At 43.4% G+C, this 26900-nt stretch overlaps 2 protein-coding genes, 1 long non-coding RNA gene and 1 pseudogene across 5 annotated transcripts; 3 read left to right on the forward strand and 1 right to left on the reverse strand.

The window, feature by feature from the left end:
* Nucleotides 1-232: 232 nt before the first annotated feature.
* Nucleotides 233-1675, forward strand: LOC123396635 (annotated as a pseudogene).
* Nucleotides 1676-8862: 7187 nt separating this feature from the next.
* Nucleotides 8863-10365, forward strand: LOC123398431. Its single transcript, XM_045092903.1, has 3 exons — nt 8863-9009; nt 9624-9731; nt 9834-10365. The coding sequence occupies exons 1-3, from the start codon at nt 8962-8964 to the stop codon at nt 10359-10361; spliced, it is 684 nt and encodes a 227-aa protein (XP_044948838.1). The 5' UTR covers nt 8863-8961; the 3' UTR covers nt 10362-10365.
* An 8-nt stretch (nt 10366-10373) lies between these two features.
* Nucleotides 10374-11343, forward strand: LOC123398432. The gene is made up of 2 exons (XR_006610150.1): nt 10374-10825; nt 10948-11343. It is a non-coding gene; the product is annotated as an uncharacterized LOC123398432 (long non-coding RNA).
* Nucleotides 11344-21439: 10096 nt separating this feature from the next.
* On the reverse strand, nt 21440-25507 carry LOC123397641. Of its 3 annotated transcripts, XM_045092178.1 has the most exons (7): nt 25245-25507; nt 23633-23701; nt 23448-23518; nt 22710-22758; nt 22523-22629; nt 22104-22183; nt 21440-22021 (listed from the first exon to the last, which is right to left on the reverse strand). In XM_045092178.1, exons 2-7 carry the CDS (start codon nt 23679-23681, stop codon nt 21730-21732), a joined length of 648 nt encoding a protein of 215 aa, XP_044948113.1. In that variant the 5' UTR covers nt 23682-23701; nt 25245-25507; the 3' UTR covers nt 21440-21729. The 3 variants fall into 3 exon arrangements, with proteins under 3 accessions (XP_044948113.1, XP_044948115.1, XP_044948114.1); XM_045092180.1 differs by lacking the exons at nt 23633-23701; nt 25245-25507 and having other exon boundaries at nt 22710-22795; XM_045092179.1 differs by lacking the exons at nt 23633-23701; nt 25245-25507 and having other exon boundaries at nt 22710-23004; nt 23448-23511.
* Nucleotides 25508-26900: the final 1393 nt, after the last annotated feature.

The raw sequence follows: 26900 nt of genomic DNA on the forward strand, positions 1-26900 counted from the left end.
CCTCACATTGGATTCGCTGTAGACTGCACGCGCTGGATAGGCATCTTGTCTCCACAGGTAGGGGCCTCCCTTTGCTGTAAAGTGCACAGTGCATTTGACTGATTGATTTCCCCCTCTCCCATGCCTTGGCCATGCTGCCCATCGTTTCACGCCGCGCGGGTACCGGTCCGTGCCGCGCGGGTATTTAGTATACGGTGCCAGGAACATCCACCTCCATAACTTTAGCTACGTCATGGCAAACCGAGCCAACTCTAGCTCGGAGATGTTCTCAGGCGAAGCAATGATGACGCCGTTGCCGAATCCATCCGGTACATCATCAATCCCTGTAAGTTCAACTACTAATTTGGTGGATGTTGTTTTCATAGTTCATATTACCTCATGGAGCTATTACTCGATGGCTGCCCAAGCTGCTCCATCGTCTCTCAGGCCGCTAACTATTAAGATGTTGTTGGATTCTTTCCACGAAGACACCGAACGCTTTCCATTGATTATCGACGGCATGCCAGTGTCAACGGTATAGTCACACTCAACTATATGGTTAAATGTTATCATGCGTAATCAACTTGCTAACTTTTAATGAAAACATACACAGACCGATCTGATAGGCATGATCAGTAACAAACAACTCAGCATGGATCACTGCACTTTTGACCTATACGACGGCACCGGGTCCCTAAATGTGTTATTCTGGTAAGTATTCAATCAAGCAGTGATTAGCATAGCATCTTTAGTGTGTGTTGTTAACACGCAAAGCCCGTCATTTTTTCAACAGTTTTGGTTGCCCTCAGGACTCCAGGGATGCCTGGTCGTTCAAGTTAGAAAGTTCACTTTCACTAATGAATTGTACTTGTCTGACTATTTTCATCGTATCCTTTAGCTACAAATTTTCATCTAAACAGCAACGGGGTCTACGTACGTGTCGTCGGCAGGGCTACCAGCTTGGAGGGTTTTTTTCAAATAAAAGCCTACATAGTCAGGTGCATGGAGCAGGATAAGATAATCCATCTTTTTAGATGCATGATTTTTTGATTGTTATCAATCGCTAATTCCTCTTGGACTCCTATTCATGTTTCAGGACTGTAAAAAACTTCGACGACATAACCCATCACTTCCTCTACTACATCAAGGCTCATGTTGACATTTCTAGGCAAACCAGCTAAAAGGTTTGTCGTGCTAGGGGCTTATTCATACTTAATTTATACTGTCTGGGTAACAAATTGATTACAATTAATAGCAGGAGAAACACGCTGCAGTTACGTCTGCATCGACTGTCATGCCAATAAGCTATATCACTCCAAGCCAGATCCCAAATCACTGTAGTCTTGAGGAAAAGATTTTCTCCATTTTGCGCGACCCAGCCTACCGGTGAGCACCTTGTATAGATTTATCGCAACCTGAAGTTCTACTCACAATCATTATTAAGTTCTTTTAAATTTCAGTGACATAGAACACGGTGTGAGCCTAAAGTTGCTTCGCAGCGCGGTGGGCGCGAGTCAAGACGATATCATGTAATGTATTTTCCGACATGTCCTCGCTATTCTTTAACTTGAAAAAATTATTTCAAATTACGAATGTGTATTCTTCAAATTTCAGGAAACTGATAACAAAGCAACTCAAGCTCGGCAAGATCTACACTACCATCGACGAACGACATTTCAAGGCTTCGCGGTTATGATCTTCCAGCTGATTTTGTAACTCTGATTAATGTACCGTCGTAATGTTAGGGTAATCTGGATATGGATTAAGAACAACAGTTAAGCTTGTATTATTATAATTTCATCTAGCATTATGATATTGCTAATCATATATATGTCCACATCCTACTCCCTCATTACAAACACATGGCCGTTTGAACTATTCACCCACCCACTCCTCGCTTGCTCCCTCATTCCAAACACACTATGCCTCCATCGACCAACGACCAACTCCAACACTCCCCTTCCTCCTGCCACCTCTGCCACCTCTGCCTCCATCGACCAACTCCAACACTCCCCTTCCTCCATGTCCAGCATCATTTCCATGTCAGTTCTTGACAATGAGCAACTTCTGGTAGAAATCCTTTCCAGGCTATCATGCACTTGTTCACTCATCCGCAGCTCTGCTGTTAGTCCCTAATGGAAGTGTATATCTAGATCCCAACCTTTCATTGAAGCATACGTTCGTCGCAATCACCCGGCCGTGCTCGGATTCTTGGCCGAGTTCGAACGTGGTTACAGCCTCCATTTTCGGGTCGTCGATGCATTAGCTTTGCAAGGTGAGGCCACCAGAGCTCTCCTTCATTCACGTATCGATGATTATTCCCTCTCACGAAAACGCATAATAGCATCTGAGTCTGGTGAGCTGCTCGTATGTGTCAGCAGCCCTCCTTTTGTTTCCTCTGACACAGACGATATAACTATCGATGGGTACTACACTTTCTTTCCAAGATCGTTTCCACCTGCATACTCATTTTTAGCAACTCGTATCCCTCGGGTGCCTCGCCTGAATGGCCAGCAAAGTCCCAACTTCTATGGTCAATTTGGCATCTTGCAGAGAGCCGGTCAGACAGCGTTTTCCTTGTTCGTTAAAGATGCAGCAGGCCCTTATAATAGATCTTACGATGGTATTAAATTCAGGTCCAAAACTAATTTCCATGTACACGTGTGTGTGTTCAGAGACGGGGCTTGGACAAGATTTGTGTCTGATCCTTTTCCACATCGTCCTCCCTGCATCTTTCACATAGATCCTTACTCCATTTTATCCGGCAGCTCATTATACATGATGTATGTTGTAGACGTGTTAATTCGCTTTGACATTCCTAGCTCCACATTCACTGCCGTGCATCTACCAATTTCAACTAGGTCATGTCTCGATTACAGTGTTTCCCTTAATGAGTCTGGCATCTTGTCTTTGGTAAATTGTTCTCATGGCTCACTCAATACCTGGCTGCTTCAACTAGTGCACGGCCACTTACAGTGGAGCTTTTGCGCAAAACTAGATTTAGTCCACACATTTTCCAGTACGGTTGGTCCTAATATATGGCAGTCCGCGTTTGGCGTTCATTATGGGGATGTTGGCCCTCGTGATTTCTACTCCATGCAAATCAGATCATCTAGCAAGAACTCATCGGTTGTTCTACTAACCTTCGCATTCGATCATGGCATGTTTGTTGTTGACACGGTTAACGGCACTGTCAAAGGTTTGCGCTGGTTACCCGAGGATGGTCAGATGAGGCAAGCATTTCCCTTGACCGAGCGTTGGCCACCGACCTTCCGTGATTGAAGCAATTGCTACTGTTTGATCACCGGAAACAATGGTTTTACTATGTGTTTTGTATGCGATGGGTACAGTGTGTCCACGTATTTGTTATTTCCCATTACCCTTTGTTGTAATCCGTCATTTGTAACCGATGAACAGTTGATGAATCTTGTTATATAACAAGATGTATATCCGGATGGACGCATTCTAAAGTTGTTTATTTCTATAAACACGAGAAATAGTGATGAATTGAGTCGCGTTGACTTCTATAAAAATGAAAACTGATGTAGCTTTCAAATAAATTCTTATAACGCTTTTACTCTCTAATACACAAAAACGCTAGTATTCTTATCCGGATTGCTATGGACGTTCAAAAACCGTCCAGGGAGCCGTGAAGGAACGCACTAAAAGTTTCTGATAAAAACGCCCGGTTGTACACAATTTTATTGGTAATAGAACTTCGTCACCAGCTTACGAGCTCAATTCACATATAGAAAAAACACCAACCAATAAAATGAATATATTTCTGCAAGGTATTAATCTGGACCTGCGTGGCCGTCTTGTAAAACAACCATATGGGGCGGGTTACGTTTTATGTTGGTTCTTACCAAGTATCTTGCTTAGTTCCTTCGTACCAAGCCCACCAGCTCCTTTCGCTCATATAACAAGCACTAGCAGGGTCCTATAGGATGTGTGAGTTATTTCATAACAGATCGCTTGATGAGCTCCTCCGTACCAAGCCCACGGTTGACTTGCATTCACACGACCGATTTATAAAGTTCTTCGAGCGATATACTCAAGAGCGAGCGATTCCATCCGGATTCTCGATTTATAAGGTTGTTCGGCTATATATGCAAGAGCACAATATGGGTCCGGTTGAGGTATATGTTATTTCATAACAGTATCCCCGTTTTGAGAAGTGCATGGTGTCAATCCGGGTTACGGTGCATGGTATTGTGAGCGAGTGATTGCAACGCGGTCGAGTAACCACGTCCGTGTTCTCGATTCATAAAGTTCTTCAGCTATACATGCAATAGCACCAGATGGGCCCGACTAAAGTTTTATGTCATTTCATACAGGTCTCCTGATGAGCTCCTTCGTACCAATCCCACGGATGGGTCGGATTACAGTGCATGGTGTCGATCCGGCTTATAGTGCATGGTATTTGTCGTGTTGTTATAATTACAATTGTGAGGATGGAACCGTGCGTTATAACAACTCGCCGAACTAACAACGAAACGGGCAAGGGATAGAATACGTAATACGTAATGCGATACACACACATGGACAATAAACCACTAACATTGCCGGTGAGTAATTGCATCCGCATTCCCGATTTATAAAGTTCTTCGGACATATATGCAAGAGCACCAGCATGGTCCTACTGGATGTGTAAGTTATTCGATAACAGAACACTTGATGAGCTCCTTCGTACCAAGTCCGCTAGTGACTTGCATCCACGCGATCGATCTCTAAAGTTCTTCAGCCATGTGCTCAAGAGCACCAGATGGGTCGGATTAAAGTGCACGTTGATAATCCGGATTACATTGCACGGTATTTGCCGTGTTGTTATAATTACACACATGTGGATGGTACCACACATTATAACAACTCACCGAGCTAACAACAAAACGGACAAAAAAGATACAATATGTAGTGTGGTACACACATATGCGACATCAAAACGTGATCAATAAACCACTAACATTGTGAGCGAGTAATTGCATACGGATCCTCGATTTATAAAGTTCTTTGGCCATATATGCAAGAGCACCATATGGGTCCGATTAATGTACGTGTTATTTCATAACGGTATCCCTGTTTTGAGATGTTCTTCAGCTATGTGTGCAAGAGCACCCCGTGAGACGGCTTAGAGGTTTCATTTGGTATTCGTCGTATTGTTGTAATTACACTCATGTGGATGGTGCCGCATGTTATAACAACTCATCGAACTAACAACAAGACGGGCAAAGGATAAAATATGTAATGTGACGGATGCAACATCGAAACATTATCAATAAATCACTAACATCGCGAGCGAGTAACCGCGTCCGTATTCTCGATCCATAAAGTTCTTCAGCTATACATGCAATAGCACCAGGTGGGCCCGACTAAAGTTTTATGTCATTTCATACATGTCGCCTGATGAGCTCCTTCGTACCAAGCCCGCGGGTGGCTTGCTTCACGCGTCCGATTTCTAAAGTTCTTTAGCAATATACTCGAGAGCGAGTGATCGCATCCGGATTCTCGATATGTAAAGTTCTTCTGCTATATATGCAAGAGCACCATATGGGTCCGATTAAGGTATATGTTATTTCATAACAGTATCCCCGTTTTGAAAAGTTCTTGATCTATATGTGCAATAGCACCCCGTGAGGTGGCTTAGAGATCTGATTGGTTATTCCTCGTACTGTTATAATTACACTCGTGGGGATGGGCAAAGGATAAAATATGTAATGTGACAGATGAGCTCCTTTGTATTGCCCGACTAAAGGTTTATGTCCATTCATACAGGTCGCTTGATGAGCTCCTTCGTACCAAGTCCGTGAGTGACTTGCATCCACGCGATGGATTTCTAAAGTTCTTCAGCCATGTACTCAACAGCACCAGATGGGTCGGATTAAAGTGCCCGTTCATAATCCGGATTACATTGCACGGTATTTGCCGTGTTGTTATAATTACACACATGTGGATGGTAGCACACATTATAACAACTCACCGAGCTAACAAAAAAAACGGACAAAAAAGATACAATATGTAGTGTGATACACACATATGCGACATCAAAACGTGATCAATAAACCACTAACATTGTGAGCGAGTGATTGCATCCGGATCCTCGATTTATAAGTTCTTCAGCTATATATGCAAGAGCACCATATGGGTCCGATTAAGGTATGGTTATTTCATAACAGTATCCCTGTTTTGAGAAGTTCTTCAGCTATGTGTGCAAGAGCACCCGGTGAGACGGCTTAGAGGTTTCATTTGGTATTCGTCGTATTGTTGTAATTACACTCGTGTGGATGGTGTCGCATGTTATAACAACTCACCGAACCAACAACAAGACGGGCAAAGGATAAAATATGTAATGTGACGGATGCAACATCGAAACATTATCAATAAATCACTAACATCGCGAGCGAGTAACGACGTACGTGTTCTCGATTCATAAAGTTCTTCAGCTATACATGCAATAGCACCAGATGGGCCCGACTAGAGTTTTATGTCATTTCATACATGTCGCCTGATGAGCTCTTTCGTACCAAGCCCGCGGGTGGCTTGCATTCACGTGTCCGATTTCTAAAGTTCTTTAGCAATATACTCGTGAGCGAGTGATCGCATCCGGATCCTCGATATGTAAAGTTCTTCGGCTATATATGCAAGAGCACTATATGGGTCCGATTAAGGTATGTGTTATTTCATAACAGTATCCCTGTTTTGAAAAGTTCTTCATCTATATGTGGAAGAGCACCCCGTGAGATGGCTTAGAGATTTCATTTGGTATTCGTCGTGTTGTTGTAATTACACTCGTGTGGATGGTGCCGCATGTTATAACAACTCATCGAACTAACAACAAGACGGGCAAAGAATAAAATATGTAATGTGACAGATACAACATCGAAACATTATCAATAAAATCACTAAAAATCGCGAGCGACTAACCGCGTCCGTGTTCTCGATCCATAAAGTTCTTCAGCTATACATGCAATAGCACCAGATGGGCCCGACTAAAGTTTTATGTCATTTCATACATGTCGCCTCATGAGCTCCTTCGTACGAAGCCCACGGGTGGCTTGCATTCACGCGACCGATTTATAAAGTTCTTTAGCAATATACTAGAGAGCGAGCGATCGCATCCGGATCCTCGATTTATAAAGTTCTTCGGCTATATATGCAAGAGCACCATATGGGTCCAATTAAAGTATGGTTATTTCGTAACAGTATCCCTGTTTTTGAGAAGTTCTTCAGCTATGTGTGCAAGAGCACCCCGTGAGACGGCTTAGAGATTTCATTTGGTATTCATCGTATTTTTGTAATTACACTCGTGTGGATGGTGCCGCATGTTATAACAACTCATCGAACTAACAACAAGACGGGAAAATGATAAAATATGTAATGTGACAGATGCAACATCGAAACATTATCAATAAATCACTAACATCGCAAGCGAGTAACCGCGTCCCTGTTCTGGATCCATAAAGTTCTTCAGATATACATGCAATAGCACCAGACGGGCCCGACTAGAGTTTTATGTCATTTCATACATGTCGCTTGATGAGCTCCTTCGTACCAAGCCCGCGGGTGACTTGCATTCACGCGTCCGATTTCTAAAGTTCTTTAGCAATATACTCGAGAGCGAGTGATCGCATCCGGATTCTCGATATGTAAAGTTCTTCGGCTATTTATGCAAGAGCATCATATGGGTCCGATTAAGGTATATGTTATTTCGTAACAGTATCCCCGTTTTGAAAAGTTCTTCATCTATATGTGCAATAGCACCCCGTGAGGCGGCTTAGATATCTGATTGGTTATTCGTCGTATTGTTATAATTACACTCGTGTGGATGGTGTCGCATGTTATAACAACTCATCGAACTAACAACAAGACAGGCAAAGGATAAAATATGTAATGTGACAGATTCAACATCGAAACATTATCAATAAAATCAGTAAAAATCGCGAGCGAGTAACCGCGTCTGTGTTCTCGATTCATAAAGTTCTTCAGCTAGACATGCAATAGCACCAGATGGGCCCGACTAAAGGTTTATGTCATTTCATAGAGGTCGCTTGATGAGCTCCTTCATACCAAGTCCGTGGGTGACTTGCATGCACACGGCCGATTTTTAAATTCTTTAGCAATATACTAAAGATCACCGCATGGGTCGGATTACAATGCATGGTGTTAATCCGGGTTACAGTGCATGGTATTTGTCGTGTTGTTATGATTACCCTCGTGAGGATAGTACCTCACGTTATAACAACTAACATTGCCATTGAGTAATCGCATCGTCATTCCCAATTTATAAAGTTCTTCGGACATATATGCAAGAGCACCAGCAGGGTCCTACTGGATGTGTAAGTTATTCCATAACAGAACGCTTGATGAGCTCCTTCGTAATGTGCATGTTGATAGTCCGGATTACAGTGCATGGTATTTGCAAAAAAAAATTATAATTACATTCGCGTGGATGATACCATACATTATGACAGCTCAATAAATCACTAACATTGTGAGCGAGTAATTGCATTTGTGGTCTTGATTTATAAAGTTCTTCGGCTACATGTGCAAGAGCACCAGATGGGTCCGACTAAAGGTGTATGTTATTCCATATAGGTCGCCTGATGATCTCCTTCGTACCAAGCTGGATGATCTCTCTAATAAATTCGGAGGCTGATTCTTATTAGCCGTCGGATTATATATTAAGATAGTAAAATTAATTTGATCGCTACTAGACGTAATGCGGTATTAATGTTACTATTATTATTTGAAAAAATAAGATTTTTTTATGCGGCTAAACTGGAATCGACGTTACGCGCATGGGATTCATTAGTCGGCCTTCCGCATAAGCTGGCGTACGATTGGGAAATATTCTGTAACTCATCTATCGTGCGTTGAAAGTGGACCTGCTGTTTTTTCTCACGAAGGGTCCACAGAGAAACATTCGCTCGTTCCCCTCTCCTTCCTCGTTCCCATCTCAGATCTCAATCCATTTGGCCGAGAATAATGGAGGACGATGCGCAGATAAAGTCAATTCATCATGAATTATCCCAAGTATTTTCCACATCATCTGTTCAATCCTCCCTGCACGGAGATCCCATCTCTGTTCAATCCTCTTTGCGCGGAGGTGCCGGAGCTGCCTCTGGTTCAGCCTCCGTTTTGTTATAGTATATTCACTGGTTGAACATGATTCTATTCCCAGATCTCCCTGAGTCAACTTTGTTTACCTGGCAGCAGATCTCGCGTACTAGGGATGGTAGCAACATGCACCAAAATATAACATTCAGATCTGTCAGGCAACTCGCTCTTGAACACTAGGATGTGTATTAATATATTATCCCAGATCCGTTGATACTAATACGTATTGGTAGTGGTGATAAACCAGTTACAATGTATATTATTTGCCACTGAGCTATACAGTAAAATCCGGGTTATTTATTCTATACTGATGTAGATTATGAATACCAATGAGCACAAGGTTAGGTTGGCCTCAAAGGTATACATTTCGCTGCTTCTGAACTTATGACGGTACAAAGACCAGATTTTTAAACAGTTGATATCACCAGTTTTGCAAGGGATGTATTTAGTTTATTGTACAGGTTGCATTTTGTTAGATACACTACATTTTCACCATTCTAATTCAATGATGATTTGTATTTGGACTGAAGGGGGATAGGTGCCGTGTTTGCAAGCATGAAATTGCTGTCTGTCGTGATGCACAAGGTCCACCGTGTCATGTAGGGATACCGATCACAAGGTTATATCGCTCGAAGATGGTAAGCTGTGAAAAGGTTCACAAAACATTTTCATTTTGTCACCTTAGTTAGATCAAGCCATGACGTCATTCTAACTTTATTCCTTGCAATGACACTTTACAGTTTGTTTCATGCGCTATCCGGCATATCTTTGAAGAAGACATCCATCGTATTGAACCAGATGTGATGCAAGGAGACATCAATAGTTGGACTGCTTACTTTTTTACTTTTGAGAGGCTGCAGTATGAGGTTACATTTCAGTATGATGATTTGGCTACAAAGATCGTGGGTGAGGGATGGCAGCAGCTTCTAGATGATTATGTTGTGTGTCCAGGCGATATGATGTATATCTACATGAGTAACGGAGGCTACAACCTCTCAGTCGACATAAAGAGGGATGGCGTCCAACAGATACCGCTCAGTTATGTTGGAATGTTGTTTCATTTTGTATTATCATGCTTTTACACGACGATCTTTAACATGGTTTTTCTAGTTCTATCGTGTGTTAATCTTAACTCAATATACATCTGGCCTGAACGAGATTATCTGATGCGGACATTCTTCTGTTTTTTTCATAGTATTCTATCCTTGAAACTAGCTGAAAGACCAAAAGATACGACAAATATTAAGGCTCTTGCTATACACCTTTAACAGAACCTGGATTTAACTATAGATAAATTGTTTTTACATTGCATTCTGTGTTGAAAGTTAGTTTTTTTGTACTATTATCTTATTAGTAGTTACATGTTCCATGAGAATTACAACGTATTAGGCAAACAATTCTCTCTAGTTAAAAGACTTTCCTTTTAATGATCAAAATTCAAAACAAAGATGTTCCACTACAAATTATGCTTCAAATTTAATTTGTATATTTTTTGTGTTTTACTCTCATTGTCTAAAAACCTGTTCTTTTTTTATACGTGTGGTATGAAGCCATGCGTGGTCTCAACCGTAGGAAGAAAAAGATCATCAATAAATGCATCATCACGAGGGGGATAGAGCTGGAATATTCTGAGATGGAAAAGATGATCAGAAATGCGTTTGGACCAACAAAGTCTTCGTGATGCGTCCTAGTGCACAGGATTAGCAAATGCGACGTTTCATCTGGCTACATGGTTAGTGTTTTAAATACGTGAACTGAATGCACAGTATAAGGGTATTACTGAAATGTGTGCTGGAGATAATTTACATCATATTAACCTTTTACCTTCTGCTTTTTAATACCTATTGTTTGCAGAGAATCCCAAAAAAAGTGGTGCAACGTATTGAGAAGAAAACGGGAATTCTTGAGGAAGAAGGACAGCTTATGCTTTTCCATGATGTTGATGCATATGTTGATGCTAGATACAAGAAGCTTACGGATGAGAGGCTCGTTCTACAGGGAGGTTTCAGGACTTATGCACATTTTCTTGGTTTGAAGGTTGACGATTTGGTATCAAATTTTTTCGAGAAGGTTGAAGACCCTGCAGCGATAAAAGTGTGGTTCACCGTCATATCTTAGACGACTTGCTGGGAACTTAATGTAATATTGAAATTAGATTGAGAGAGATGAATTTGGACCTTCTAGTGTTTTGCGTATGGCAGACGTGTTAGCTGCATTTCCTAAACAATATCTATACATAACCTTTAAATATCTTGTTGGGGATGCAAAATTAAAAGAATGTTGAATTGACGTGTTTTGAGTATGGCAGTCCTGATTGTTGACCCTTGATTCATCCTCATTCAATGTTATGGATGCCCTCCTAAAGATCGGTAACGTTAGATATATCGATATGGATGCCCGTGTCATTTTGGTAACACTATATATACTAAAGTGCCCTAAGGGATAAAATCTATACTGTGATCATATGTTGTTATGTATATTAAAGTGCCCTAAAGGATACGCACGGCCTCAGCAGCAAAACAATAATGCAAAATCGCAGAAAATGCGCTAGTACCGCTGAATTAAATTTTGCACACCAGCCCCATCCCCATCCCCAGCCACACGAGCCCCCCTCACCAACCTCACGCCATAGCCACAAAATCCACTCCTCCTCCTGTCCTCCTCACCAACCGCAAACCCTAACTACAGCCTCCATCCTTTCTGAAGGATGGCATCGTCTTCCTCGTCAACGGGAGCACGCTCCTCGCGCCATGGTGGACATGCTGACTATTCCCCCAACCCCTCTCCGATTCCTTATCGTGAGCAGCCTCTAGCGTACGAGCCAACTGAGGGTTGCTGGTGTGCTTGCAAACACAAAGGTGCAAGATGGATGGAGCAACAACAATCCTGGGCATAGGTATCTTAAGTGCCAGAGGTCTCGGGTAAGAGTTCATTTTCAACCCATCCCTTCTTCGTTCTAGATGGATCTTATCCCCCTCATGCATCTGTCAAATGGTCTTCACTAGGTTGGAGGTTGCGACTGGTTTAAATCGTTTGATGACCCCACCACGCCGTTTCTTCGGCAACTTTTGGTCGATCTGCGAGACGCGGTGAACAACTTTAGGAGGAAGAACACTCGGCTCAGGGGAGTCAATGCAGACCTGGAACAGGGGATTGAGGAACAGAGCATCCAAATGCATGCATTGCGGAGTTTGTTGCGCAAGATGACAGAAGGAAATATGGCTGTCCAAGAACAAATGGGGCACGCTGAACAAATGGTCAAGGAGAAGAACAATAGACAGCATAAGCGTATGCTTTTTATTGTAGTTTTGATAGTGATCTCTCTGATTATATCTATCAAGCTTGCATCATAGTGTGTTGGTGTTAGAACTGCACTGCTTTTGTTGTTGTACTCTTGACAACAAATTCGTTATTAGTGACCTATTTGCTGTTGTACCGTGATGGAAAACTGAGTAATATCATTCCTTTAGTACACAAAATGTCTGTTTCCTGCTGCAAAAGTGTTGTATAATATTTTAGTTTGCACATCCCGTACCATATTGCAAAATGAATGATGATGTGTAGGATAAAAAATGGCAGAGCATCAGGAGACTTAACATGCCCAGATGATGTATGATAGACAAATGAACAACATGTAACATATGCATTTACCCTTATGGATTTTGCATTTGTACATCCACTCACTTTAGACATACGCATCCTTGTAGCATTGCCGAGATTTGGTGTTGTGAATCTGAAAAATCAATACATGGCCACAAACTGAACCTAACTGTTCATTACACCGTCGAATTCGGTATTTCTTAACATCCCTTCTAGACATTTTGTACCTCCAAAAGCCAACTTCTACCAAAAAATGCACGAGATGCGCATCAAATCCATCTTCTCTCCAACTACTATATCGGACTGGACATCTTGAACTAAAGGTTTGTCACTGGAATACACCGAAAGTTCTTCCTGAGCAGTTATTCCTCTTGTGGCCTTCAAGGCCACACTTGGAACACATTGGGACTTTCCTCTGTTTCTTTGCTGCACTTTTGTATGAGGGGCATGCCGAAGATTTGTGACCCCTCCCTCTACAAAGAGAGCAAAACTTCGTTCTGGGCTTGCTCACATTTTCATAACTTGGCTTTGCCCTTGCGTTTGTTGGCCTCCCTCGATCCCTCTTGTGTGATATCACATTCATTGAGCCTCACAATCCATCTGTTCCTGTTCTTACAGGCATATCTTGGTCATGAACTTGAGCTGCACCCTGGTCGTGTAACCCTCGACCATCACTCTCCTGGTTGGTTTCATTTAGGATGCTTATTGCATCCAGCAAGACCTTCATTGTGGCGCCATAAGCTTCGGTGTTCTTGTCGCCCATCTGTACAATCTCAAGCGCCTTGCTGTACAGTGAAGAGTGGCGATAAGTAGCATCCTTCAAAGCGGAATTGCATTCTTTATAGATCATCAGATGCTTTGGCAAAGCCTCACACGCGTTCTTCGTCCATCTCTTCATGATATGTACCTCCGGAATATCCCTAACTCCAAGGGATAGTAGAACCTGATGAATAAGTATAATTCAGTTTTGTTGAAAAAAACGGTGCTAATTATTTGCATTGAGTATAGGTGTGTTTTATTTCTTGCATTCTATATTATAAGCTTATAACAACCAAAAAAACCTAAAACATAAACTGAGTCCATTGGAAAACAACACAACTTTGAGCATCTTATAATGACACGAATCAGCTGTACATTTGCTCTTGAAATAAAGATCAGAATTGGCTCTTGTGACATACCCGGATAGCATGGCAGCACAACATACCCATGTGTGAGTAAAGACCACACTAACATAAATATCCTCCAGATCCCTCATCAAACAAAACATGATATTGTGTCCTCGACCATGCTTGCCTCCTCTCTGCATATATGTGGTTAACGACATACACCATGCCTTGCTCTGACTGCCAGGCCTCTTGCAACACAAATGACCCTGATAAGTAAATTGCGTGCTGAAACAGCTCGTACATAGCTGCGGTGTAGACCTTGCTTGCATGGAATTCTAGTGGCACTCCGAGGTTAAGAACAACACCACCCTGAAATTTCTGGTTGGCACTCAATTTAATTAAACATAATATACAAAATACAGTATGCATAATCTTCAAAAATATGATCTGAAATGATGCTCTATCGCCGGCTTACCACACGAGACTTCTTCTCTTGAAAATCTTCCTCTGATTGTCTGTCGAACATTAGTTTCTGATACTGCCTCACAAAATTGTTCATAAACGATGCCGGATGCACGTAATTTTTTAGCATGTGGTTTGCGCTCTCCGAACGTTGTGTGCTCGTCATCCTTGCACAGAACACTCCTGAGAAGTATGGCGTAGCCCATTTTGCTCTAACTTCATAGATCTGAGTGAGCCATGGGTGGTCTTCGAGTTGATATTTCTCAATCAAGCATGCCCATGCAGTTTCAAACTCGTCTACGGTAACCATGTACTCTAGAAGTTTGTGAAACTCGTCTTTGAAATCACTGTTTTTTGAGTAAACAGGTCCAAGGTTTTCCCTAGCTTTCTGCAAAACATGCCATTTGCACCATCTGTGTATTGTATCAGGCCACTGGGAAGCTATGGCAAGCTCCATTGCCCGGGCTTGGTCTGCAAAAAAAAAGATACGACATTCCCGGTTAGGTGTATGTGGAGCAAACTAGTAATCCACTAATCAGTGCTCACAGGAAACATGATTTTAAATTACCCGTGAGTATTGTTTTTGGAGCATGTCCTCCCATCAAGGACACAAATTCCCTGAACACCCACTCAAAGGTCTCAGTTGTTTCATCATGAAGCAATACCCCTCCAAGGATGATGCTCTGGAAGTGATTGTTGACACCAACAAACAATCCGAAGGTCATATCGTACTGGTTGGTGCGATATGTCGTGTCAAAGGTTATTGCATCTCCAAAAAAATTGTATTAGTGGCGGCTCTTACCGTCTGTCCACATCAATGCCCTGATCTTGCTCTCTTCTTCAACAAGCACGCTGTCAACGAAGTTTGGATCCCTCTCTTTCAATTCAGAGAATAGCTGAATTGTCTTCCTGATATCGTCATCACCCTGTTGTTGATTCATCCTCTTGCAGAGGTAACGTAGAGACCTCTTGTTAAATGGCAAGTTCTGCATATCTCCAAAAAAGCTTGCAATCAGACCAAATGTCTTGCTTAACGATATGTTGTTGTTTCTAAGGTGCATGACAATATCTTTGGCATGGGCATCAATGTGCCTGTGAGATGCCCAATGCAACTTCTCTCCACAAGTTTGTGCCATGCCGTGATTATGCTCATACTTCACATCATGGATGAACCAACCATGGTCTGGTGTGCGATGTAACCTTAAAAATGCAGGACATTGGCAGCATACTGAGTGTGTATTCTCCCTGCGTGGTTTTCCCTGTTGGACACGTGGTGAAAAGAGCTAGTGAGACGTATTATAAGACTTTTCAGATGCGAAACAAACCACACACCACACTAAGTATTTTTGCAAATCGCATGTTTGCAAGGAGTGGATGATGTAACTCACCGCGCATCCACAAACTATGTCCTGGACAGTCTTGCATTTTTCGACATTTCTTCTGCATTGTCCATACTTGATGCCAAAGCCAATCTCCCAAGAGTATAGGTTGTAAAAGTCGCAAGCTTCGCCCAATGAATCAAATTCATGGCCGATCTCTGGCTTTACGACGAACTCTGAGTTCTTGTCTGCGTATCTCTTCATTGAATTTTCCAAAGCACTTACCCTGCCCGACAATGTGGCACGGCGATCAGGTATCTTGCCAAGTCAGACCCTACATATCATGGATGTGTGAACCGCAAGTCACGTGAAATAAACGGTGTTAAAAAAAGACAGCATTTTCACATCCAACAGACTTTGATTCCGAATAATTTTCTTCCAATGTATACAAACACATGTTGGACTTCAAAATTATTTCCTTTAGATTTTGTGCGCAGCAATACGTTCAACTCAACTAGATCTCTCTGAATACTGTGTAACTACAGCTAACTTAAACTTCACTGTGTTGAGCATAAGCAATCAAATATAATACTTAGTGTGTCAAATAAAATACTTAGTGTAGCGATCATTGGCCCTGACTGTTTATAGTATTCAAATATAACACTCGTTGTATCAAACGTCGTCCTGAATCAAACATTCTGCTGCCCCCTATGGTAGTTGTTTCGGCAGAAATAAATGTGCGGTCGATCTGGTCCCAAATTATGTAAAAAACCATACTGCCTAAATGTTCTGATTCATCGATTGCAAATCCTCGAACTGAATAACTGTCGCTGCACAGCCTAATGACAGTAGTACTGAACTGCGTCACGGCTATTAGTTACAACTAACGAACAAACTGCCTATTATAAGCAAGCAAACACCACAAGCATGGTATGTGATTGCAGTAGCTTGACATCCAACTGCGTGTGAATTGGGAACTAGGTACATGTGCTGCAAAATGCAAAATAATACCAAAACTCTTTTACTTGCTAAACTACCGGGGCAGACTTTTCTGTATAATCTGACTGTGATCTCTTCTGTTAGTGCATATTAGGGTAAAGGAGCACGCGCTTGAGACTGCACCAGCTCGTTACAAGTGCGAGCACGGTTTCTTAACCTATGTTGGATCGACACGATCTACTGAAGAACTGTCACTACAACAACTCGTCTTCTGAAGCAACAGAGACAGGGGATAGATACGACACTGAATGTGGCGGCAGAAAGATGCATGTCAGTACCTTTGAGGCCATGGAGATGGATTGGGCTGCGCTTTAGTATTGTGCTCTTTGTCTTCATCGTCTGGGATGGCCTTATCAGAATCCGTGGCTTGGCTTGACGAAGGAGAAACGAACTGGGGCACATCATGCTCGAACTCGTCTTCCTCGTCTGCCTCTGCCTCCTCTTCCTCGTCTTCGTGGTCTTCCTCTGCCTCCTCTGCCTCCTCTTCCTCGTCCGCCTCCGCCTCCTCTTCCTCGTCCGCCATCTTCCTCGTCCGCCTCCGCCTCCTCTTCCTCGTCTGCCTCTGCCTCTTCCTCCTCGTCTGCCTCAATCTCACTCACCAAGAAATCTGGGACGCTTCCTGATGGGACAGGTTGGGAACAAAATCTGCCAAAAGCCCAAATGTCTATCAGCAATCCGTATGAATGGTAAGAAAAACGGAGAGGAATTTATGGGTAGTGAAACCTGAATAGCAAATTGGTGAATGATTCGGCGCTTAGATCCATTGGTGGAGACCAGACGAATCTGGTGATCCAGGGGATGCGGCGCGGTGAGCTTTGTTCCTCCGATGGATGCAGCTGCGCCTGCGTGAGGGGATTTGAATTTTGAATGGCGATCGGCCTGGTGGATGTGGCAGCATGGTGGCGATGTAGTGGGCGGAGGGCGCGAGGTGGGACTGCTACGAGCTATGGCGAGGCCTATTTCGCGTAGGTAGTACTGGCATACGAAATGACTGTATTCGTTCTGTATGCGCTTGAAAAAATGGAATAAACGGAAACAGGTGGGACCGAGGGGGGACGACTCGCGCTGATCCAGTGGGCGAAGCGACGGCGTGGATTTGCGTTGCGCGCGCAACCAGTTAGAGAAAGCCATATTCGCTCCCCTTCCCCCTTATAGGCGTTTTTAGTGAACAACGTTGAAGCACATCATCGAATGGTATAAAAATGTCCAAACCATGCAGTCCAGAATTTTAATAAATGGCATTAGAGATGCCTTGCGAATGGAGGTCCGGCTATCGCAGGAGGGCAGGCACAAATGGGGATATGATGGATGAGCAACGAGCAGGATGGCGTGCATCTGATTTTTTTTTATGGTTATACGTGTCTCATTCATATCATAAAGATTAAATTACAAGTCACGTAAAGATCGACATGACAAAAATGAAAAGATAGCAGTACATCGCTGAGTTTGACACCAACGTCTATCACCTATCGCTGATATGTAGCTTTGCGGACCTTTAATATGGCTCATCAAAGATGAAGTCATTGCCGTTGAACGAATCAGACCGGGGTAACATCCCGGACACGCCATCAAACTCCAGATCTGACACCCGTCCACGACTAAGACGCCAAAGGAGGAAACCATACATGGCATCCATCAACCACGAACCCGGCACACGTTCCCGTCTTCCAGATGTCATCGATGCAGATCACAATCTGCATCCGCTCCCGAACTACCTTCTAAGCTTTGTGCCGATGCTGGAGCAGACGTCGTCGCCACGACGGAGCCCAAGGACACAAGTCCACCACAAGGATGTCGTCGCTGCCACGATATTCCCGCTTGAACAAACTAATTTTCAAATCCATCACCAATCGTAAAGACGATCGCCTTGCCGAAGAAGAATCCGAAGCTTTTTTATTCAACATCGTCGTCGTCGCCGCCAAAGCCAAGACGTCGGACCATCCAAAACCTAAGCTACTATGGCCTTAAATCTAAAGCAAAAACGATCCACACGCATCAAATCCGACAACCCCCTCACAACCGACCGGCGGAGGAGTCACCGGAAAACGGCGCCGGAAGGTTGGCTCTCTTGGCGGCGGCGGCAGCAGCGGCTAGGGTTTCTAGTTGGCCCTGCACTGCGACTCGTCGGATGGCTGTTGAGCTAGCTGATAGCGCCTTTAAAATTTTTGTACGCAGAATCACTCACCTGGTAGCGCCTTTAAAGGCTTTGTACGCAGAAGAATCTCCCCTAATAATAAAGCACACACTGCTTCTAGCGTCCGTCGCGGTATTTTTGCAAAAAGGCCCCTCTATTGTTTGAAAATCAACCCGCGGTCCTTTTGTAAGTTAAAAAACGTTTCGTTTTTTCACAAAACCCCCCACATGAGTTAGAACACACCCACCGCTCGTCCCCTGCCTTCCAATCCCCATCTCCATCTTCACCTCCAGCGCACCGCCACCTCCTGCCGCGCCCGCCTGCCTCATCGCGCGCCGCCGGCCCACTGGTGTGCGCCGTCCCCACGAACCTAGGCTCCCTGCCTGGAGGTGCTGCTGCTCCATCCCGGTCCCGCGCACCCGCCGTCGCCGGCCAGTGCCGCCACCGGAGCGCGCACCCGCACGTGCCCCCCAGCGATCTCTGCCGACGACGAGCTGAGGATGGAGAAAGCCAGGATCTTGTCCATGACCGATCAGCCAAACTTGTTCTACGATGTGCAGCAAGAAGACGACTCTTCTTTCGGCTATTGCTGTGGTCCTATGTCTTGACTTTTTGGGATTTGTTTATGGTGGGAGGAAATGGACCGCTGGGAAGAAGGTGCCTTCTCGGGGATGGTTTGGTGGCGTGGCTTCGGTTGCTCTAGAGTTCGGCGTAACGCCGCCTGCTGGGAGAAGCCACCGGCGAATCGGACAGCCGGCCACCGGCCACCGGCAAGATCCATTTGTTTAAGAAGGTGCCTTAATCATTTTCTTGCTATTTGGACAAGTCAATATATACTTTATATAGGAACAACATTATTCACCGAAATGAAGGCTGGTTGGTACTCTTTAATAGTTTCTATATATGTGGGTTTTGTTCACCGGTAGAATGCATTTGTGTTTTTACGGAGTAATTGTCATCAATGTTTACTCTTCAATGTTTCGACAGTGCCACACCATATATTTTGTTATTGCTTATCACATTTACATATCCACTGTTCAATTTTTTTAAATGTACAACAAATCATCTAGCTCCATAATCAATTTTATCAAATCAAACGCTAGCCGAAACTAGATCTCATATCGATGTGTTTTGACGACCTTTTTTGAGGGTTAAAAGTTAAGATGTCCATTGCACATGAATTGTCATCGTGTTTACACTGATGTTGCCATGATCTGTTTCAGCTATTTTTTCTTCTACCTTTAAAAATAAATTTTGATATATTATAAAACGGGAAATTTATGAAACTAGACTTGCCACGAGGCCATGGCAACACACGACTTCGATCATCTCTCTCATACCTGCCCTGCTCTGTTGAAGGAGTTGATTTCCAAGCTCGCCACCCACTCTTCTACTCTCATGGAGAAGGTAGCGCAACTATTATACTATCCCTGCCTCACCTACAACCAATCATGACTGAACAACACTAAGTAGACGTAGCTGCTGTTCACTTTAGATGCGCTTTCGGAAATTTTGCATTGCTATAGAACACCAACCAGACGGGCAGGGGTGTTACCATGGTCTGAACTCGTGGAACACTCGGCTTCAGAACTCGTGAATGATCTTCTGCAGAGAAGAGTAAGTCCCACTTGCAGCAACCAAGGAGCCGAGAACGATGATCATGACGATCAGCGCGACCTCAACCCTGCTACACCTCGTCGTGCCGAAGATTTTGAGGTAGCAGATGCACGGGAGCAGCATCAATGCCATGACGTTGAGGAGCGAGCCGACGAGCGCCATGAGGTGGCCGAAGAAGGGGACGGTGAGGGCCACGATGACCGTGCTGATGACGATGAACGTCCTGATCAGCATGTTGAGGGACCTCTTGTTGCCGACAAGCAGTTTTAGATGCGCTTTCGGAAATTTTGCATTGCTATAGAACACCAACCAGACGGGCAGGGGTGTTACCATGGTCTGAAATCGTGGAACACTCGGCTTCAGAACTCGTGAATGATCTTCTGCAGAGAAGAGTAAGTCCCACTTGCAGCAACCAAGGAGCCGAGAACGATGATCATGACGATCAGCGCGACCTCAACCCTGCTACACCTCGTCGTGCCGAAGATTTTGAGGTAGCAGATGCACGGGAGCAGCATCGACGCCATGACGCTGAGGAGCGAGCCGACGAGCGTCATGAGGTGGCCGAAGAAGGGGATGGTGAGGGCCACGATGACCGTACTGATGACGATGAACGTTCTGATCAGCATGTTGAGGGACCTCTTGTTGCCGGCAAGCAGTTTCTCTTCGATCGATGTCGCCACGGGGTCACCATCAGAGCGTACTTTGAGAATGGGTTGACCAGCGCGGTGTAGATTGCTAGCTTGGAGTTGAGCTTGCCCTCCGAGAGGTTCAGGGTCACCTTAGACTCAACGTCGTCGCCGTACATGAGGTAGCCCAGTATGGCCATGGATCCGTAGTTGAGGGTGCATGCGACGAAGCATATGACCAGTACCTGTCAATGCACTCCAACACAGAGACATGCAAAATCATCAGCCAGGGGAAGTGAGACATCGTTCGGCATACAACCCTGTTCGGTCACCCTCGGCACCTTTGTGGCCATCGAGAGCAGCACCGTTGTACACAAAAATGCTATTAACAAAAAAAAACATTATTACCACTCAATAAAAAACAAATTTATTATTAAAACAATAATCCAATTTTTACGTAAGCATTACATTATATTTTAAAACTTTAAAAGAAACTCCTTCCGTCCAAAAATAGACGTAGGTTCTGCATTTTTTTTAGCCCGATGCAATGCACGGGCATTTGTACTAGTCACTTACAATTTTCAGAAACTAAAGTCGCGGCACGACGGACGCGTCTGTGTCCAAAACACAACATTCACGAGAAAGCAGTCAGTAACTGAAGGTTGATTTTCAGCAGAGTTCTTGAATTATCCTGAACTACTTAACAGAAACACAATCTAGCAACGTCGCTGATAAACCAACACGCAGCCTACAGTAACTCCCTACTCCACTGGTCATTCTTCATCCGAGCTCTCATACGCCAGACCAAGCAAGCTTCCAGTGACATTCTGTGGCCCGGACTCTGTTGCTTCAGCTGGCTTTGGCAAAGGCTGCACACAACCGACTGCGGCATGAGACGATTCTTTCTCACTTGCACCCATTGGTTGATTCCGCCATGAAGAGATTTTGCTGGCAGAGACTTCCTGGTTCCGCTTAGGTCCGTCGTTCTCTGCCACTTGCGCAGGGCTGCAAACCTTGGGTCGCTTTGGTTTGATCCCAACAATGTTCTTCAAGAGATCCCGTTGCCTGCCAATTAGGTATGCACCAACGTTACGAGAGGCCAGTGGATGGAAACATAATATTTGCTGCACACAGCTTAGCAGCTTACCTTATATCGCTTTTTGGCCTGGAGTCGACACAAAGAGCGGCAGGTAGAGCAGGTGCAGAATCAGCTAAAGTCGCTGCTTTGTAAAACGAGAGTTAAAGAAATCACAGAGACTATAGCATACACAAATCAAAATAAGAAACGAGGCTAGGCATGTTTCTCTTTTTTGCCATTCCTACTAATGGAAACAAATCACATGATAAAGATGTGGAAAATCACAAGACAAGTTAAATCAGAAATTACCCCTGGCAAGGCATGTCTCTACTGTGATATTCCAAATGATGAAAAATAAATCAGATGGTAAATACGTGTACTATCGCAAATTGGCATACCAGGAGCTTGAGGACCGCTTGAATCGTATTCACCAAATATTACTTATTTTGTAAAATGCAAGCTACGATGTTTCATTAAAGAGAGGATATCTTAAAAGCAGCAAATGCCCGCTTCTCTGTACGCCGAAGAAGACGCTCTGCATCTTCCTCGGCCTCCATTTGCTCTTTGAGGTAAAGCAAATCATCACTGTCCAATGCTGAAAAACATAAAAGTAACACAGAATAGTGGTTAACAAGCAACTGGCATGGAGTCCTCCTTAAAAGAAACATGAAATACCTCCTCGTCCATGAAGGTAGCCTCCCCTCTCACCAGCAACATCCTGCATCTGTTGGCATCAACCGCCCAGTAGAGAGCCAAAATTTCTGTGAGGGCATGTTATCAGAACATTGCATGTACAACTCAACTGGTAGCATTAGTAATGGAATCAAGCTTTCAAGGAAATGTTGTGACATCTCACAGCCCCAGCTACCAAGTAGTATAAATGTTATTCTACCAACAAACCACTGATATCAGCAGATAATACACGCAACCTCAACCTAAGGCAGCCCATGTTCTGACCACATTAGATGATCTGTCAGTCAAGAGAAAATTATGGAATTCAGCTCGTCAGTCCATTAATTCTTTACTTACTGTGGTAACATCAACTATATTACTCTATATCAGCAGCACCAATCCATATATAATGCATATTCTAGCACAGCACCATGTAAAGAAGCAAATCATCACCCCAGCACATTCGACACCATGCCACATTAACACCATATAAATGCAAAACTTAGTGAATCCGTTCATTCAGACGTCGAAATTATTATTTTGGCAGAATTAACCTTCTTTTGTTGAATTTTCAATTATATTTCAGCAGCTAATGACACTATTTCTCTTAAAAAATAGGATAGATTGCAGAAAAGTAAGACTCGATATATTAACATCTTATATGCAGATATTTAAAATAATGTGTTTGGATATACATCAAATGCAGTAGCAGTAACAAACTAACAATACAATCCGGTTAACCTTTGCAACCATGCGCTGAAAGGTGACGTCCTCATCATCGATCTTGTCCTTCCCCTTCCCCGACTTCCTATCTGCACATCCACAGCACAAACCCCAAATGTCATCAAAATGATTCCAATTAAAATGCCTAACAGACAAGAAAGGGTGAGAACTTGTTGGCTACAGGAGAGTGATGAATCAAGAACCTTTAGGATCGCTGAGATTGGTATACTCACGGACCTCACGTCCAGACATGTCGAAAGCTCGGCTGGGCCCTATTAAATTCAGATCCAACATCAGATACACCTGTTTCTTTATTCCGATTTTTGAAATAGTGGTAAGACTTTCACCAATGCTTTCCTTACCAAATCAATAAGCCAGTAAAAAATATAAATTAAAACTTTTAGTTTAGTAATCTTATCGGTACAAAAATAATACTGCCCTTTAAAGACAAATGGTGTACCTCACAGCGGTGACCAACGGCTAAAAATACTGACCCTAGCCCTAGAATGTTTTCTTATAAATAGTACTAGAACTGTTCCCGTGCGGTACTTGTTCAATCTCATACTTTTACTTTTTACATATGTACATGGCAAGTGACTCTACCATACATCATTTGCATTCTGGACAAGTAACAAACACTTCTACGACTAATTTAGGGTGCAGAGTTATGCCTGGAGATGCATAGGAGACGGATCCCATAGTCATCCATGGTTCGGGGGCTGTTCATAACAATCAGGGGAATATGACACGATATAATACATGCAAGTGTTGCAGGATGTTTGTAAAAGCTGCCAACGAGCCCAATTGTGCCCTAAGTCGTTAACCATAAAAAAAAGCTGATTACGCCTTCTAAAGGGCTTCGTCTTGTGCATAAACCAGCTTAGGATGAACTGTCCACATGAGCTCAGGTATGGGGAAGCCCTGAGAGGCCCATACCCTGTTTGAATGGTTTTAAAATTTTGAGTTTATTGTCAGTGGTGAATGATACAACATCAGTAATACCCCTGGACTTATTTGTGGTCTGTTTGATCGCTAGTATCTTGGTGCAAAAAAGTGCTAGATTTAAATAATTTTGTAGTAGCACGTCAAATAAGAGCAAGGTTCGGATGCTTTTGTGCTAACATAAATTGTAAAAGCATAAATGTGTCATCTGTAAACATACTCTTGCATACGTACATACACCAAAAAAATCTACGTGTATGTGAACGTATTAAGGAAATGTGCAAGACAACAAGAGCAGTAGTCTTCTCATGGCTGCCAAAATATATTGCTAGATCAGTACGACTACAGTCAATCAAATTCACCTTAGTTCCAATATTAATTTAGGGTTTGTTGACAAGTTATAACAGTACAAAAAATAAGTAAAAGATACAGCCTTAACATGTAAGGGCATGTGCCCTGTGTACAATTTATTCACTGTTTGGCCAACAAACATGTATAACTTATCCAAGGCCTGCGGAAGACAACAATTTTGCTACCGAATTCATGCACTGCCTACAAGTCTCCAACAGATAACAAGTACATAAATTTGTTAAATGGATACAGTAATCCATTTTTATGCGGGAAAATAGCTACAGTAATTCAGACCTGAGGATTCTGAGGAACGACCTAGCTCCACACCTTGGTTCATTTTTTTCAATTCACATGCTCGGACATAAATTCTCGTTACCACTACTAAAATACTAATGGATCCATGAACGGAGGGGGCACATATATGACAAGCTTCATGCAAAAGATTCAGCAAATCCAAACATACATAAATACAAGAAACAATTCCGGAGGGCGGCTAAATTGACAATGTAAGATGTTCTTTACCTTGTGGGCAGAAGGGAGACGGTGACCTTGTTGGTTGGCAGGTGACTGGAGTGGCGGCAGGAGGGAGACGGTGACCTTGTTGATGGGCAGGTGACTGGGGTGGGGGAGGGAGCGGAGGGGTGTCGGGAAGGAGTGCGAAGCCGGTGGGCGAGAGCGGCTGCGGGGTGCGAAGGGGAGTCGGGGAGCGTAGCGGCGGGGGAGGGGTCGGGATCGGAAGGAGGCGGAGGGAACCAGGACAGGGAGGGAGCGAGAGATGAGCCGAGCCGTCTGGTCGGATTGGGAAAAACCCCGAGCGGATCTTTGGCCGTAATTTCTGCAACTTTGATGGCAATTCCGCGGCAGGGTTTGCGAGGAGGCATTTTAAAAAACCGAACCGGAAATCAAACCGAAAACGTTGTTGATGTTTTTATCGGTCGGACTGTCGGTTTAAAAGTTTGATTGTTGGTTTTTAAGAAAAAAAATAATAAATGTTGAGTAATATATGTGTTAATATAGTGTGAAACAATGGTTAAATAAAATTATTTTCATATAATGAACAACAAAGTAGCATAGCGGAGTTGGTTATAGGATTATGGGTAGGCCTCGTGTATTGCTTACACAGTTTAGGATCGAATCTCACTTCTCTCAATTTTTATTAAAATATTTTTCGTCCAGTCCCATTTTTTAAACTAGGCGAGAAGGTCGAAAGGGCTGACCAAAGGTTAAGAACATCTGCAGTGGGCGATCGTCACGGTGCAGAGAGATCCCAACACCTCCAACGCCTTCGGGTGGCTAAGTGATACGTCGGGATTATACACAGCCAAATCGGTCCACGATAGACTTTGTCAAGGTCTCCAGCGGGCTCCTTTTGCTGCATGCACTTGGCGAAGCTGGGCACCTCTGAAATGCAAGATCCATGTTTGGCTAGCTGTGCAGCACCGGATCTGGATATTTGATCGCCTTGCGAGACATGGGCTGCAAGACAGTCCTTCCGCATGCTACATATGTCTCCAAGACGAGGATAACGCGGAGCACATTCACATCGAATGCAGCTATTCTGAAGAAGTCTGGGAACGTTGTTTGACCATCCTAAACATCAACGAGCGAAGACCGGACCCACAAAACCACACTCTAGAATGGTGGCTTCAAGCCCAAGAGACGTTCCACAGAGCCAACAAGAGAGGATTTGACACTTTGGTGATTGTTGCGTCATGGTCACTTTGGAAACAAAGGAACGCAAGGGTGTTTAACCGTTCGGAACAATTCAAAACAACAATCCAGCTGCATGATCATATTTTAGAGGAAGTTCGTGAGTGGAAAGAGGCAGGGCTAGGAGTTGGTGTTCTCAATCATTTTGTGAGAGAGTAGGCTTAGTTTCACTTAACGTGGGTGTAGAGTTGCATTGCTTGCTCTGATGCCCGCATCACTAGCAAGTTTCTTATATATGTTCTCTCTCTTTTATAAAATTATGATATGTCATTGATGTACTCTCGAAAAGGCAGTTTGCTCATAAATCTCTGTCCACACGATGTATTTAGAGTTCTTCCAATGAATTCGTTGGAAGAGAAGGACAGGAACGTTTGGTTTCTGGGTGTATATATATTTTATATAATAAAAATATTAATTTAATAAAAAATAGGTAAATGTTTTTAAAATAAACTTGACAATTCATTATAC

Source organism: Hordeum vulgare, chromosome 5H (genome assembly GCF_904849725.1).
Source record: "Hordeum vulgare subsp. vulgare chromosome 5H, MorexV3_pseudomolecules_assembly, whole genome shotgun sequence".
Lineage (NCBI taxonomy): Eukaryota > Viridiplantae > Streptophyta > Magnoliopsida > Poales > Poaceae > Hordeum > Hordeum vulgare.

Excerpts from the sequence above, each read along its gene's own strand:
- LOC123398431 (XM_045092903.1), top strand. The coding sequence starts at position 8,962 with ATGGAGGACGATGCGCAGATAAAGTCAATTCATCATGAATTATCCCAA. Across the intron at positions 9,010-9,623 it reads TTCATCATGAATTATCCCAA|GGGGATAGGTGCCGTGTTTG; the intron begins GTATTTTCCACA and ends TTTGGACTGAAG. Across the intron at positions 9,732-9,833 it reads GGTTATATCGCTCGAAGATG|TTTGTTTCATGCGCTATCCG; the intron begins GTAAGCTGTGAA and ends GACACTTTACAG.
- LOC123397641 (XM_045092178.1), bottom strand. The coding sequence starts at position 23,681 with ATGTCTGGACGTGAGGTCCGTGAGTATACCAATCTCAGCGATCCTAAA. Across the intron at positions 22,630-22,709 it reads CTACCTTCATGGACGAGGAG|CATTGGACAGTGATGATTTG; the intron begins GTATTTCATGTT and ends TATGTTTTTCAG. Across the intron at positions 22,022-22,103 it reads AGGCCAAAAAGCGATATAAG|GCAACGGGATCTCTTGAAGA; the intron begins GTAAGCTGCTAA and ends CCTAATTGGCAG.